Here is a 14,738-nt window from a genome sequence, read left to right as displayed (position 1 = left end):
TTTTCTGATATAAACTTCAATCTTTTGCACTTCTGCAATTGTGGAAAATGGAAACAACAACATTCACAGCAGCTTGCTAGTTGTTCAGTAGGTCTTCCAGTCCATTAACACTATAGTCTGAAAATTGGTTTCAAGTTACTATTGTACTGAATAACTGTCCATCAAAGAGTAGTTGGTATAACTCTTCTGGAGAGCTAAACTGCAGAAAATAATTTATTTAGTAAGTATTCATTTTAAGTGCCGATTACAGAGAGCAGCGATGAAGGAAGAAAAAAACACACAGATACACACACACAGACTACTCGAGGACTAGAGGACATCTTCCTCCAGAAGAAATCTGGAATTAATCCTTCTTGCAATGGACGTAATCTGCAAGATTTGTACACCCGGGAGTCATTTCACCTCCTGCATAGTTTTGCTTGAGGAAAGCACTTTTAATGAACTTCCATATGTTATTTTCTCATTTCCTTTTGCATTTACCTGTTGGTGAATGGCTCCTTGATACCTTTGTTCCTTTACAGCTTGGCAGGTTGTTTTGATTACAAAAGTCTATGTTCCAGAAGGAAACCAAGCCCATTGGCAACCATGCAGTTTTCACACAAAAGTTCAGGTTAGTTCTTTAATGGGCCAGATACCTTAGACGCCCTCTAAAGATAGAAAAAGCAGCAGCGCCACAGGCACAAGATGTGTAATTTGAATCTAAGGAAAACAGTGTCAGTTATAAATGGTTCTTAATAACACAAACATGTTTGCTCAGTGATTCACTTCAGCTTAATTACACAGTAACAAGCTGTTATGATTCCATCCTACGTTACTGCATATGGTCTTCTTAAGCTACATTATTATTTCTGCGGAACAGAATTAACTGCAAAACTACATTTTTAGACAATCCCCTCAGCTTTCTTGCTTTAGTTGACTAGCAAGATTTGTGTTACAAAAAAGAAACAGATTTCTGATGCTGAAAGACACTGCAGTCATGCCTCTTCACTTCTTCTAACTGGATCATTGGAAATTTTACTTGTTTTTCAAACCATTTGGCTACAGTGAGAAGCTGCTTCTCCTGGAATGAACGTCCAATGAACTGAAGCCCAACTGGCAAGCCTCTCTTTGAAAGAGCTGTAGGAATACTTATGGCCGGCAGTCCTGAAAGAAAAGAAGTTACATATGCAAAGGTTTACTATTAAACAAATTCCATCGAAATCATTTTTGTAACAATCCTAAGAGAACCAGAACAGAAATTATGTAGAGAAAAAAGACCAGTTAAAACCATGTAAGCCAATGAACTGAAGATACTATCAGGTAATCACAAGGAAATGAATTAGAGAGATTTAAGGAGACAGCATCTTCTCAAATGGGAATTGATCTTCCTCAGAAAGAGATTTCAGCTTCCCAAACCTGAAAGGATTCATCTTATCTGCAGCACCAACTCAGCTCCAAGGAGCCCTATTTTAAATCTGACTTTACATTTTAAAGCATTTTATAAATGAACTACCCTTCCAGCCTCACCTGCTTATCACTGTATGGTTTACAACATAGAGTTGATATATCTTGATACAAAAAGAGGTTAAATGACTGAAGGGAAGAGACATTTAAACTGACTAGTTAGGGAAAAAGTACATGAATTCCTGTCCCTACTCACCAGCCATGTTTGCAGCCTGTGTTAGGATATCATCTTGTGCACTGCGGGTCCTGTTGTCTTCTTTGATGAATTCCACATATGGTACTGCATCGCTCAGAGTGGTAGGAGTGAGCAAAATATCAACACCACTTCCAAAAACCTTCACAAAGTCATCAGCAATGAGGCGTCTGACTTTCTGTGCCTTGATAAAGTAATTCTCATAGTTTCTAGAAAGAAATACGGAGCAGAGGGTTGAATGCTGTAATTCTGAAAATACAGAGCTTAACTTCTTAGTGACCTTAGAAAAGATAAGCTCATTATTCCTCCCGGTTAAAAGATTAATACATGCATTTGAGTTTTTGATATACCACAAGTTTAGTCATCAAATGTGATGCTTATGCTCTCATAGCCATTAAGTGGTCAAAGACAGACGATTGCCAAATTTTTCTTCCTCATGTAAATAAGTAAGCTTAGTCCATCGAGTTCTAAGCTCTATACAATTCTGAAGCAGAAACAAATTGGTTGGCTTTGTGTTAATCATTCCTTTCAATTTCACATGCAAAACATCTCTGAATTTAGGGATTTCACTGTACATTTAAAAGTTCAGTTTCAAGAACAATGGCCAGCTAAAACAATAACTACTCTAAAAATAGGGGTATTAACAACTGTATCCTAAGATAGTAGGAAAGTCTGCCAGAGTGTGTGTAGATAAAACATCTGGAATTGCTCCAGATCCAATCCCTCACCAGAATAATTTAAAAATTTAAGTTTCTAGAAAACAAATGAAAATGTCTGTAAAAAATAAGAGACAGCAGATTCTAGTTATCGAGTTATATTATGGAAATCAGCCATCTTTGAGTCATTTCTGAAATCATGCTAGCTGTTAATCTAAGGAAACAATAAAAGGAATAAAAAAGACCTCAAATAAAATATTAAGCTGGAAAGACTATTTTGGGTTAAAAAAATGAGAAATATTGTTAAACACATACTCTCCATTAATTGCAACATGCTGTCATTTCATGAATCAAACACCTAGTTATTTTACACATTTCAAAAGCTAGATAAAAATACTCTGTAAAATGCAATGTTTGCAAGAGAGACAGACATTTGCCTCTGCTATTTATTCTAAGAATGCTTTCTGAATCCTCCTTTCTGTTCTTCAGAAACAATTTACTGTTGACAGGAATAGGACTCCTTCTGTTCAATCTTCATGGAAGCCAATTTTGCATTCCTTCACTGAAAAGTAAGCTACATGAATTTTAAAGCATTCACTCCAGGCTTAGGAAAACTGATCTGGACAGTTGTAACCAGAAGGAGCACACTTAGCAGGAATGCCAGCATTCCATAAAAGCTGGTTGTTACATACTGACTGACAACATTCCTGTCTCTGAGAGCAACTAAAAGTCACATCTCATGAATATTCTTGCTGACAGAGCTCTTTCTGCGGTGCATTTGCTTTGAGACTGATTATACAATTAATTTTTCCGTTTTATAAAGAAATTAAGGCAGAGAAAATAAGAGTTCCTATGAACATAATTTTAAATTAGGACTGCTAGATAAGGAATGAATTAAAAAAAAAAAAAAAAATCAAACTCTGAACCATGCACCAGTTTCCCTGCATGAGTTTAATAAACACCTGGCTTCTATAAAATGTTAGTTCAGTACCTTTGGCAGTGCCTGCCCTTCCCTGCATACTGAGACAGAGAGTTACAGTTAATTGTCACATCTTCTCACTTTCTCCAGAAGACCTCAGTAGAATGTACCAGAAGCTTTTCTGTGCAACTTTAATGAGATTAATAGCTACAGAACTTTTAACACTACAACAGTGACAGCTTCAGGATGACTTCAATGACATACTCTAGGATAGATTTTTCCATAATTTAACAGGTGCCAATACTATTCCGATGGGGGCGGTAAAATTACTACATTGTTTTACTTAATTAGTTCAAAATGCTTGCTGGTAGGACTAAAAGATAATATTTTTCACTCATTATTAACAGTTAGCTAGGTATTATATAGCTAAAGCAATAATAATGATACAGATAGCTACTAGCGTAGGAACAGATTTTTCTTTTCAAGTCATGATAGCCAATTTCATTACAATTTATGTAACAAATTGTTACTGTGGTAAATTTGAACTTTAAGATGTGTTCTGCTTACTGTTTCAACAAAAAGTAGTTTCCTGATAGAATTCTTCCTCTTACAACATCATTAAAACCTTCTCGTCGTGTTGCAGCATACATACTTTCTGTGGACTTGTTCATGTCAGCACGATGGCCTGAAAAGAAAGAAAAAGCCAATCTGGAAATTAATGTTTTTTGTGATCTTTAAGATTTATCAACATAAAATAATGGTACATATAGTAACATCATTTACTGCAGTCTGACATGCTACTATTTTCGAAAAACAACAAAGCATTTTCACATTTTATTATAGTGATATTAAACAGTTTTTAACCCCAGACACTCGTGTGTCCACAAGTGAAATACTTCTATTCACCCTTACTGATAACTGCAGCTGAGAAAGCTACTATATTTAATCTCTGTTTTTCAATAAAATGTGCCTTCCCTCTCCCAAAATGAACACATGTAAATACTTCAATAACTGTGGTGACTTAGCATTGAGTTTATCTTGAGCAAAGATAAACAACAGAATTGCATAATGTAGGTCTGTACTCTTTAAAGGAGGTACTTAACCAGTATTTTTCCCTCAGGCTTAAAAGCAGATTTGTGAAAATAAATAACTAATTCATATGAAGCCTGATACTAAGCCTGTTAACATCTCTGAAGTATATGAATGGGTTTTCTATGATACCTTAAATCTTTTCAATAACTTTAAGCACACCAAAAGACATAGGACTGAAAAAAGTACTGCTGTATTGATGCAATTCCACTTGCTGCAGTAAAGCAGTGCTGTAATGCAGATTTTGGACGATCATTTTATTCTGTGCTTCAGATGTATGAAAAGACTTGGAACGTCATTTAAAACCTTGGTTTTGCTTATTGGCTTTTTGGGATTGCTGCAGTATCAAATTTGCAGTATCAGATTAGGACAGAACAGACTCCAAAGGGGTAGGAGTATGCTACAAATATCATAAAAGCCCAAGTTCAAAATGAGTGCAATATCATCTGTCAAAGCTTTTAAATGACATGCATCTCTTCTATATCAAACTACTAAAGGAAAAAAACAAAGACAAGTTGCCAACTCTTTATAATGCTGTTTTATTTAATGTTCTCTGGAATATTAGTACTTTCTTTAACTTCAGAAATAGGATTTTGTTTACCACTATTACCACCACATATATGTGAACAAATAATAGACATGCATTTGACAAAGTAAAGCAGTAATCCATTAAACCCTATCTTTCTTGAGCTAGTCATACGATGCAAGCACAAATAAGTTATTTTAAGGTTAGCTCATTCCTTTGCCCATGGATTATGAATTGTTCTTTAGTTCATATTTGTATATTACACATTTGTTAAAAATAATATAGGGTGGAAAAAAAAATCATACACAAGATATGCTTTACCCAAAAAAGGCACTGAATCCACCATTTACACTGGTTGAAGTGTTTCAGTTCACAACACAGACCCAATAAGAAGGTTAGCTTGGTTAGGCTGGTTTTTTTTTTCTGACTAGCCCTGATAAAGCACAATAAGGCACTAGCTATACAGTAATTTAGCAGCTAAAAAGAAAAAACAACAAAGAAAAAAACTATGCAACACTATGGGCAGTACCATCACATATCTGAATTCAATACCATTTGCTATTCTATCAAATATATTCCAAATACTCCATAAAAACTAAAGAATACTAAAGAATATACAGTACTTCATAGTTTTACTAATTCATAATTACAAAAAAAATAGAAAATGTATTCATTCCCTTAGCCTAAAAGGTATCTGGGTTTCACAACAGCGAGAATACCTTTAGGTCAACTCAGTCGAAAGATTTACTCCAGCTTTATTTGAACAAGGTTTTTACTCTACTGCAACTTAGAGAAACATCACCAAAGATTCAACTATGAAATGCATACACATTGCAACCGATATTTTTAATGCACTCAGCAATGTTTCTATTGTTTGAGAACAAAAAAAAATTTCAAAGGCCTTACCATATTCCAGTCCATCAAACCTGGCCATATTTGATGCTACTTCTGCTGTGCACAGCACGTGATAGCAGACAATTGAGTAACGTGTATGTGGTAAACTCACTTCAATTACTTTAGCACCTGCATCCTTAAAAAGGTCAGCAGCCTTTGACCACAGTGCCAGAATTTCACTAGAAAGCCCTGGTGCATGGTATTCCTTAAAGAAAAACAAGGAGAATGATTTTATACACTGGTTTACTTTCAACGGCAGTCAACAAGCAAATGCTATGTGCTAAAAATACTTCAAAACTATCCCCTCGCCACTGAATGATTTTAAGAAATTATAGCCTTCTGTATCTACTATACGTTATAGAATCAAGTGGTATAAATTAACAGGATTCAGTCTTTCAAAGAGTATTATGTTCATTTCAATAGGATCAACCTCTGTAATGGAAGCAAGGGAATTTCACCAGTGATTTCTGGATGAGAAGTTCCTCTGTTACCCACTTGTTCATCCATTTATGGAGACTGTACTGCACTGTTCTGTAGTTCATGGGCAGCATCTCTTCACATTTAAACCCTAATATTAGGGCTAATGTAAATATGGGAGGTAGAAAGAAATTATGCCTACAACACATCAGTGGCAACTGGCATGCATTAGTCAAAAAACAAAACAACCCACCAAAGAATTATAATAAGGGGGCTGGGATATGACTTAGACTAAATTAGCTACGCTCCTGTTTAAGAGCTAAGTTATTCTATTAAATTCACTACTCTTGAAGATGCTTGCTTCATTTCTAAAACCCACAAGGTCAAAATACTGTCTGATTTCTGAATAGCAACTACCCATGCTTAAGATTATACATGTACCTGTTTAGGATAACATGTAACAGCAGAAAACAACTGTTCAAGGAATATGGATAATTAACCAAAACCACTACATTAGATTTACCAAAATCTAAACAGTAGGCAGCTAACTAATTTTCCAGTCATATGATTTTGACAAGAATGACAAAGCATTTTGGATGAAGCACTGGTACATGCTCCCTCTGGATCACCTGTGGAGGCAACAAAGCACATACTTCTCTTTTCCAGCAGCTGCTCATACTGCCTTCCCTAATTTAAATCACGAGAGACTGGGAGGTGACGGACAGGATATAAAAATATTTTTTATTTAGGTAGGAGTCTTATTTGTTGTTCCTGCCCATCCAATCAAATATTGACAGAATTAAAATGTTACCTTAGGAATTCCTATACAGAGCTTTCTGACATCTATCAAGTTGGGTAGTTCAAACGGCTTAAAGGTGTCCTGAATCGTGGTAGAGTCTTTAGGATCATGTCCAGCAAGTGAACCTGAAATATGAAATGACATGTGAATAGGAAAAAAAAAAATGTACAGTGAATAATCTAAATTCAATTTGTTTCGAGACATGCTGTAAACAAAGACATGTAGTATACAAAGACATATATAACAGAAATACCTAACACAACTGCTGCATCATCCACACATCTGGTTAAGATTCCTGGCACATCCATGGAATTCACTAAAGGAATGAGACCATGGCGAGAAATCAGTCCGTATGTTGGCTTTAAACCTACTACTCCACAATGAGCAGCAGGGTTTCTGGTAGATCCTCCTGTGTCTGACCCTAAAGCTCTATGGTTTCAAAAGAATTACCATTAGTAAAATAATTCAGAACACTTTCAAAGAATAAAAATGCATGGCTTTATGATATATAGTTTTAAAAACATGTGAATTCTTCCAGATTAGAAGTCATAATCACACAGCCTGAATTTCAGTTTGCTCTCTACATCCACTAGTTTTTATCCATTCTCAGTATCCGTTCTTAGGGCCTCTGAATTAGTCATCAGAAGAGCCCAGTTCTCTCCACCAAGCAGGGACACACAGGTAGAATACAGGCCCTCTGAATATGGTCCTAAATATCTACTTCTGGCATCTCTGCTGGTCCGCTCCATTTCTGTGTTCTCTGAAAGACATGCCTCATGTGACTTAGTGTATGATTTTCAGACATTCAGATCTCATTTATTCTGTCAGCAATAGACTATGAAGCAGCACTTCCCAGTATACAAAGAAATAATGATAAAGTATGCATTTTTCCCCCAGAAAAAGGGAGCACATCCCATCAAAGCAAAGGATGTTTTTCCTGTTTTCCAAGCCTACAAAGCACAGCATCAGAATTTGCACTTTATGGTAGCATAAGTGGGATTTTAGAACACAATTTATTATTATTATTTTTACAAGTTGACTCATTTTATTGTTCTTTTGTAAGTGAAGCCTTGTTCCTTTTAAATTGAAATTTTTATTTCAGGAATTGTAATGGAACAGGCAAGTCGCACTGAAGTGACACCTGTTGTTCTTTTCTTGTTTTTAATTATTTTAGCTCAAAAAATTTTTTTTAAATAAAACTGTTTTCATCAAAATCTTGAACAAATACAAAATAAACTTAGGAAAGAGGCATATTTTTTATTGACATGGGCATGTGACTTTTCCCATAGGCACTCATTTGTGAAATGGCTGAACCAATTCAACTGACTTTGCTGAAATGGAATTTTCTCAAAGCTTTTACGTTGATGCAAAACATCTTCATTTTTGTAACACTTCTGTACATCCAAATCTCAAATTGAAAAAAGAAAGATTGGCAGCATTCCTGATGCTTGAAAGAAACTAATAGTGAATACGTGATGGATTATAGGCAATAAAATAGCTGGAAGAAAAATCTCCCTGATCTGACAAAGTGCTAAGCAGTGCAGGTTGGAAGGTAAGCACGCCCAGAAACATCAGAGATGGTGCCAGACCATCTCAGGATTAGGCCATTCTGGCTCAGGACAAGGACCAGCAGTCCTTGGGAGAGGCTGCACTGCGTTCAGTAAACAGTAACAAACAATTAAAAGCACAATTGAAATAATCTTATATATACTGAGCTCCACTACGTAGCTCTAAAAACCACAAAAATAGAAAAGTGTAAAGTTTTAAGGGTCAGATTTTTCTTAATATATTTGAATGGGAAGACAGTATAAGCAACTGATTTCTTAAATAAAGGATTGCTATTCCATGCAAATAATAATTATTAAAAAAAAATGCCAGCTTGTTCTTTTTTTTTTTTTTAAACTCTCTTTGATTTCTTTTTTTTTTTTTTTAAAGATAGTTATCTAGGGTATCTGTGTAGCTGGCTTCCTTTGGGTAAGTCAGGGATCTGAAAGCTTTCAGTTCCCAAATCTCACGCATCTGTATTATTACACAACCCTGCTATAAAAACAAAGAATGGGAGGAGAGCTTACTACACAGTTATCAGTTCAGGGATCTTGTCATTTTCTGAATTATATTTTAGTGTGTGCACCTGTAATACACTTATCTGGGTGGAGAATGTGTCACAAATCCCATGCTGTTTTTAACATAGTATGTGAGAATAACAATAAAATGTCATTTCTTTACTGCCATTAGTATTTTATTGCATGCAGTACAAAGTGGTCGCATCAGCATGCTGTATAACACTTAAAATTAATAAGCTTAAATTTACCTGCATGGAATCATTTTGGCTACATGTTATGCTGGGAATAAATTAGAGATGCTAAAACAAATTCTTGTGTACCAGTGCAAATAATCCTCACATTTCAAACAAGATAAACATTGAAACTACCTTATTAAAAGATTATAAAATTAAAGCCTTGCAACATATTTTGAGAAATTTAATTAAAAACAATTCTAAAAAGCCTCTTACGCAAAACACGTGAAAGATGATACAGCAGCAGCACTGCCTCCTGAACTTCCTCCTGTTATTACCCAGTCAGACTCTTCATTCTCAGAACTGGATTTTGGCGGAGCTTTTTCTTTGTACTGTCTTGAATAACTCCAGGGGTTTCTGACTGGTCCAAATATCCCATCCGTACTCCCAGATCTAAGATATTCAGATAGGATAAATACAAACAAAAGTGACAGATGACACACTCCATTGAAAGAGTTTATCCATTTCTTCATCCTTCACCTTAGCAAATTCAATTTCAACATGGAAAGACAGGGGTATGTATATCCTTGCACAATCAACTCCAACAACATTACACAGAATTGCAAAGTTTTAGATCTTCACCCCTGACACAGTACTTTGACAGAAACATGAACTCATACCTCACTCTGACATGTGCCAATGCCACTAAAACTAACGTAACAACACAACATAAAACTGATTATGAGCCACATAACAGTAAAGCTGCACATCTGCTACAAAACAAAGGTCTTCTAGTTTCCTAACCCTGCGTTTGGAAAAGACAAAAAAATATGACCACAGCTGTGGAAAACTGTGCTGGTAGAGGTAAGAAAAAGCCCTGCAATAGCAGGAACGAGCACTGCTCTGCAAATAAAATGCTATTACTCCCTCCGTAGCCTTCTCCCAAGGCCAGAGTTTCTTGATTTAGATTGCTAGACTGGCTTCTCAGGGTTCAGTTGCAGTTAGCCTACACCAGTCTAAGTGTGGGCTGCTAACAGAAGCAGGAGTGGGGGTTTCCACCTTTCTCCCAACCTCTGCTTCATGTTCTTCCTGATTTTAGGGTACTCGCGTTACTAGCCAAACCATCTGACACAACAGGCGGTTGACACAGCAGGTAACTAACCTTACCAAGACCTGACTTTTGAGCTGGATCAGCTCCCTGATCAAGCTCGTGGGGAGGCCATGCTGGTTCTAGCACAAGTGAGACCATGCAAACACACAGTCCAGCGATGAGGCCGGGGTGGGACAATCCTTTTCAGCAGAACCTTGAGCTTCGATGAGCTCAGACCAGCTATATCACTGTGTAATCAGTTGGTTTTTTTCTGTGCTTTTTCCCTGCCCTTCTTTTGTGGAGTTTATTTTTGACAAAGAGATGACTTTATCCAAAACAATGCAGCCAGATTACATCCATGCAAATTGTCTGAATTTCCAATCAGTTCTGTCTTTAGTTTAGATAAAACAAAATACAACACTTATTACTTCTCATGGGTAACTAAATTCCCAGGCAATTCTTTCCAGATCCAGCAGTGTCCCATCCCTAACTGTCCATCACTGCTCCCTGCCATAACTTGCTGCCCTCACCGATTTGCTGGAGAATCAATTTGTGAAAACATTTCCCAACTTGGTCCTGACAAAAGCCAACAACATCAGCTTAGGCAATTTAAACTGTTACTGTGGATTAGCCTGCTGCAGCAATTCAGGGAGAACTTGTACAAATAACGGCAGCGGATGACTGGCAGAGGCAGTAACTATCATCAGGGGCATGATAAGGTCAGAAATCACTAGCGAGCAGAGAGAAGGCAACAAACAACTGGGGTAGTAACCAATTCTACTAACACAGCTGGACTTAAAAAAGCCTTCTTGCCCTCTGCAAGGGCTGTGCTGCTTCCTCCCCCTCAAGCACAGCTCTGGTCAAACACTATTTTCATAAAAATCAGCATTTATATGATTTACACAACCATATAAATGTTCAGGGAAAAATTCATGCAACTTTGGATGCTCCTTGAGGATAAGTATTCACTTTTCTAAACTCACACAAAGAGGATTTAAGGATTACAGATAGATCAGAACTGGTGGTTTATATTCTATTTAAACTGCAATCACATTTTAAAAATAAGAAACATCACTCACCCCATTGCAAATTCATCTAGGTTTGTTTTTCCTAAAAGGACAGCTCCCTGATCCAATAATTTCTGAACTACTGTAGCATTGTAAGGAGAAATATAACCTGAAAACAATCAGAACAGTTAAGAGACTGGTTGGTGAGATATGGATGATTTTCAGAATCCTTGCAACCTCCTCCGAACACTCCAAACTTGTCATTATTTTTGCCTAAGAATTGTCACTTCGTGGTGCTAAAATTTTGCTTCATGATAACACTATTAATTATCAAAATTTACCAAAAGTAAAACAAATATTGTTCTATTCACGATGTTTTTCTTCTTCCACAATTTATAATCCAGTAATTCTGAACTGTACAATTCTGAACTGTAGAACTAAGACTTCACACAAACAACTTACCATAAGAGTACCAAATTACTGGAATCAGCCAATTTGCAGTAACTGTCTCAAATATATACTCTTACCCCACAGGAAGTGAGAAGAAATGAGAAATAGCTCTTTACAGAAAATTGCTAAGCTGTGTTGAACTATATGCCGTTATCATGAGATAAAGGAGCATACAGCTAGCCACAAGCTGAAATACTAAGCGGCTATCCTGCAATCAAGCGTGTGATCCCTTAGACCTTATATAAACTAGGATGAGAAACATATCACTTGCAAGAGGTGCTGGGTGGCAACCAACTCCTTTTGTGAATACTGACAGGGATTTCTCTACTCACACCCTCAATTGGAACTGGCAAAAAACAAAACGCCACTCCTAATACTGTCAGCCACACTACTACAATCAGTCACAATGGGTCTGAAAATATGCGCAAGGAAAAGCATCTGAGGTAATATGATGCGTTTTTAAAGGAAGAAGTCTTTTTTTGCTGTTGTTTCTTCTGTTATAAAAACACAGTCATCAGATTAACTCAATAAATTAGCAGAATCCTATCCTTCCTCTAAGTTTTACAGCTTTACTTTGTACATATGGCAGAATAAAACTGATACAAGAAATGCTTTCTCCTTAAGGGAAAATTAAGGAGTCTATTTGTGTCTTTTTTTTTCTTCAAATGCTTCTACTAAGAAAACATTCTAATTTCTTGAAAATCTTCGTGGACTGTTAACTGAAACAACGAGCTTATGAAATTTGAACAAATTTAAAAAAAAAAAAGCCTTCCAGATTATGTTTGTATATCACGGAAGGTATAGAAAACTTGTAATGACTACTCTCTTACAGCGATACGAATAAACTATTTAAGTTAGAATTATCAACAGAACAAAAAAAGGCTATCTTTGCATTTGGCTAGACAAGACAACAGCAAAAAGTGCTGACAGCTCTCCTATAAATCTAAAAGTAACATGAAGCGAAATGTGAACTAGAGAGCTGTTACCTTTCAGTAGATTGGCTACAATAAACATTGCATTGTTAACAGCAATGTAACTGTGTAAATAAACAAGAAAACGTGTTTACATAAGAAAAAGATGCACCAGTAACACCAAAAGAGCTTGGCAGAGGAAAGCAGAAAAAGACTGAAATGACTTCAGTTCATTTTTTGAAGATACTTGGATTTCTGGAAGACTCTGCTCCATAATTCCTTTAAAGAAGGGAGTTAGGGCTTTGAAATGAGATCTGACTTTACTTAAAAAGCTCTACTGTACCTTTTAGCATGTTTGATGCACATGTTGTCTCAATGCCAGCTGTATTAAAGTTGTCTTTTACTGCAAAAGGAATTCCGTCTAGAACACCCAGCGGTTGACCTGGATGAGGTATTATTACAAAGACAACAGGGATTAAATCAAAGTGTACTGTCTTTTTATCAATTACATCTTATTTTATAAGTCACTTCATTTTTTTCTGGAAGCAAGAATTCTATCCACATCACATGGGATGGCCATCTGCTACATTTTCAAGAACTGTCTTCTGTTTTAACTCTAGCATTATGTCTGCCCAGACCAGATTTATCTCTGCAGAGCCCAGTTCTGCAAATGCTCCTAAGCCTGCAATACAGGCAGCTGCTTTCAGACAGGTTAGCAATCCCAAAGGAGTGCTTACTTCTTCAAATGTGGCCACATAATGCTTATTTCAGCCTTAGGTACTGCCTAAATCTACTCCATCCCTAAGCTGGCAGTCATAAATTCTGCCTATCTGACATATACAGTAGATATAATCTTAAAAAATGACAGTAACAGAGAAAGTCTTCCATACGTGACTGATTATTCACCATCCCCCATCCCCCCCCAAAAAAGTACCTATGTCAGGAAGCAAAACACTCCGTTTGGCAATTTTCTTAATCTGTCAGAGGTTAGCAAGCATCACCCAGAAAGGAAAAAAAAGTACCCCATCAGGCGAAAATTTCCCTTCTCTGTCATTTAGGAAATGCAAAGGAAAAGGAAGAAGGAAAGTTCGTCAGTGAGGACACAGCAACCTCTACCTGCTGTAGACAACACGATTTAATGCTGTTCTGTTCACCAGCAAATAACTGAAGATTATCAGAGTTGCTCTATTTTTTTTTTTTTAATTTAAAACTTGACATGCACAGGAGCAAATCTGACTGTGTTGCCTGATGGGCCAGCAAAGACCACCACATCTGCTTGCTTGTGGCAATCGCTACTAACTCAAACCCAACTTGTGAGGGGAAAGCAGAGGCAGCCAAGTTGCAGCAGCATTCAGTGGGTATGGAGCTTATTTAATCTGTAGTCTGCTGCTGAAATATGCTAACTGGCTTTGACCCAGTCCTGCCCTCGACCACCGAACTGCATGTGCTCCGGCTAACGCACATAAACCCATGGGGCTCGTACCTACAACCCCATCCGCCGACTGCCAAAGGAGTAACGCGTGCACCTGCTGTAAAAATAAGAGGTACTTCACTGAACAAACAGAGCTCCTCCACAGCAGGTTTTGAAGGGCTGATACCAACACAAGTAAGCTAACGTACCTCTCCTGTATCTTTTCTCTGACTCTTCAGCCTGCTTTAAGGCGGTCCCTTCCGCGACGGTAATGTAAGCGTTAAGGAAGCCGGTGCTTTTGATGAGCGAGAGGCACCGCTGGCACAGCTCCGTCGCGCTCACGCGTCCTTCCTTCAGCGCCGCCGACACCTGCAACCGTGCGTCCCGCCGTCAGCGCCCCGCGGCTGAGGCGCCATCTTGGGGCACGGCCCCCCTCCCCGCACGGAGCCGGGCCCCGCGCCGGTCAGCCCGGTCACCGGCCGCGGCTCCGCCTCTCCGCGCGCCGGCGGCTACCAGGGCGGGCTCGGTGCCGCTACTCACCTCTCGGAGGGAGGCGCGCAACATGACGGCCTGCTCCCCGCCGCCTCACGACTCCTCCACCGGCGCGGCGCGACAGCGAGCGCCTGGGCGCCGCCATCTTGCCGCAACATCGAGCGGCGCCATTGGCCCGGCGGCGTAGAAGCCGGCCGCCCATTGG

The 14,738-nt window shown here is 38.0% G+C and overlaps 1 protein-coding gene across 1 annotated transcript; it reads right to left on the bottom strand.

The window, feature by feature from the left end:
• Positions 1–200: 200 nt before the first annotated feature.
• On the bottom strand, positions 201–14,729 carry QRSL1 (glutaminyl-tRNA amidotransferase subunit QRSL1). The gene is made up of 11 exons (XM_026119975.2): positions 14,582–14,729; positions 14,251–14,410; positions 12,974–13,072; positions 11,342–11,438; positions 9,449–9,625; positions 7,190–7,365; positions 6,949–7,061; positions 5,733–5,925; positions 3,779–3,896; positions 1,640–1,845; positions 201–1,143 (listed from the first exon to the last, which is right to left on the bottom strand). Exons 1-11 carry the CDS (start codon positions 14,603–14,605, stop codon positions 932–934), a joined length of 1,575 nt encoding a protein of 524 aa, XP_025975760.1. The 5' UTR covers positions 14,606–14,729; the 3' UTR covers positions 201–931.
• Positions 14,730–14,738: the final 9 nt, after the last annotated feature.

Source organism: Dromaius novaehollandiae, chromosome 3, assembly GCF_036370855.1.
Source record: "Dromaius novaehollandiae isolate bDroNov1 chromosome 3, bDroNov1.hap1, whole genome shotgun sequence".
Lineage (NCBI taxonomy): Eukaryota > Metazoa > Chordata > Aves > Casuariiformes > Dromaiidae > Dromaius > Dromaius novaehollandiae.
This window is presented reverse-complemented; position numbering and strand designations above follow the sequence as displayed.

Bases quoted from the DNA above. Each gene is read 5' to 3' on its own strand.
- QRSL1 (XM_026119975.2), bottom strand. From the start codon at position 14,605: ATGTTGCGCGCCTCCCTCCGAGAG. The intron at 13,073-14,250 runs GTACGTTAGCTT...TACCTCATCCAG, and splicing joins AGAGAAAAGATACAGGAGAG to GTCAACCGCTGGGTGTTCTA. The intron at 11,439-12,973 runs GTACAGTAGAGC...GATTGTTTTCAG, and splicing joins TGCATCAAACATGCTAAAAG to GTTATATTTCTCCTTACAAT.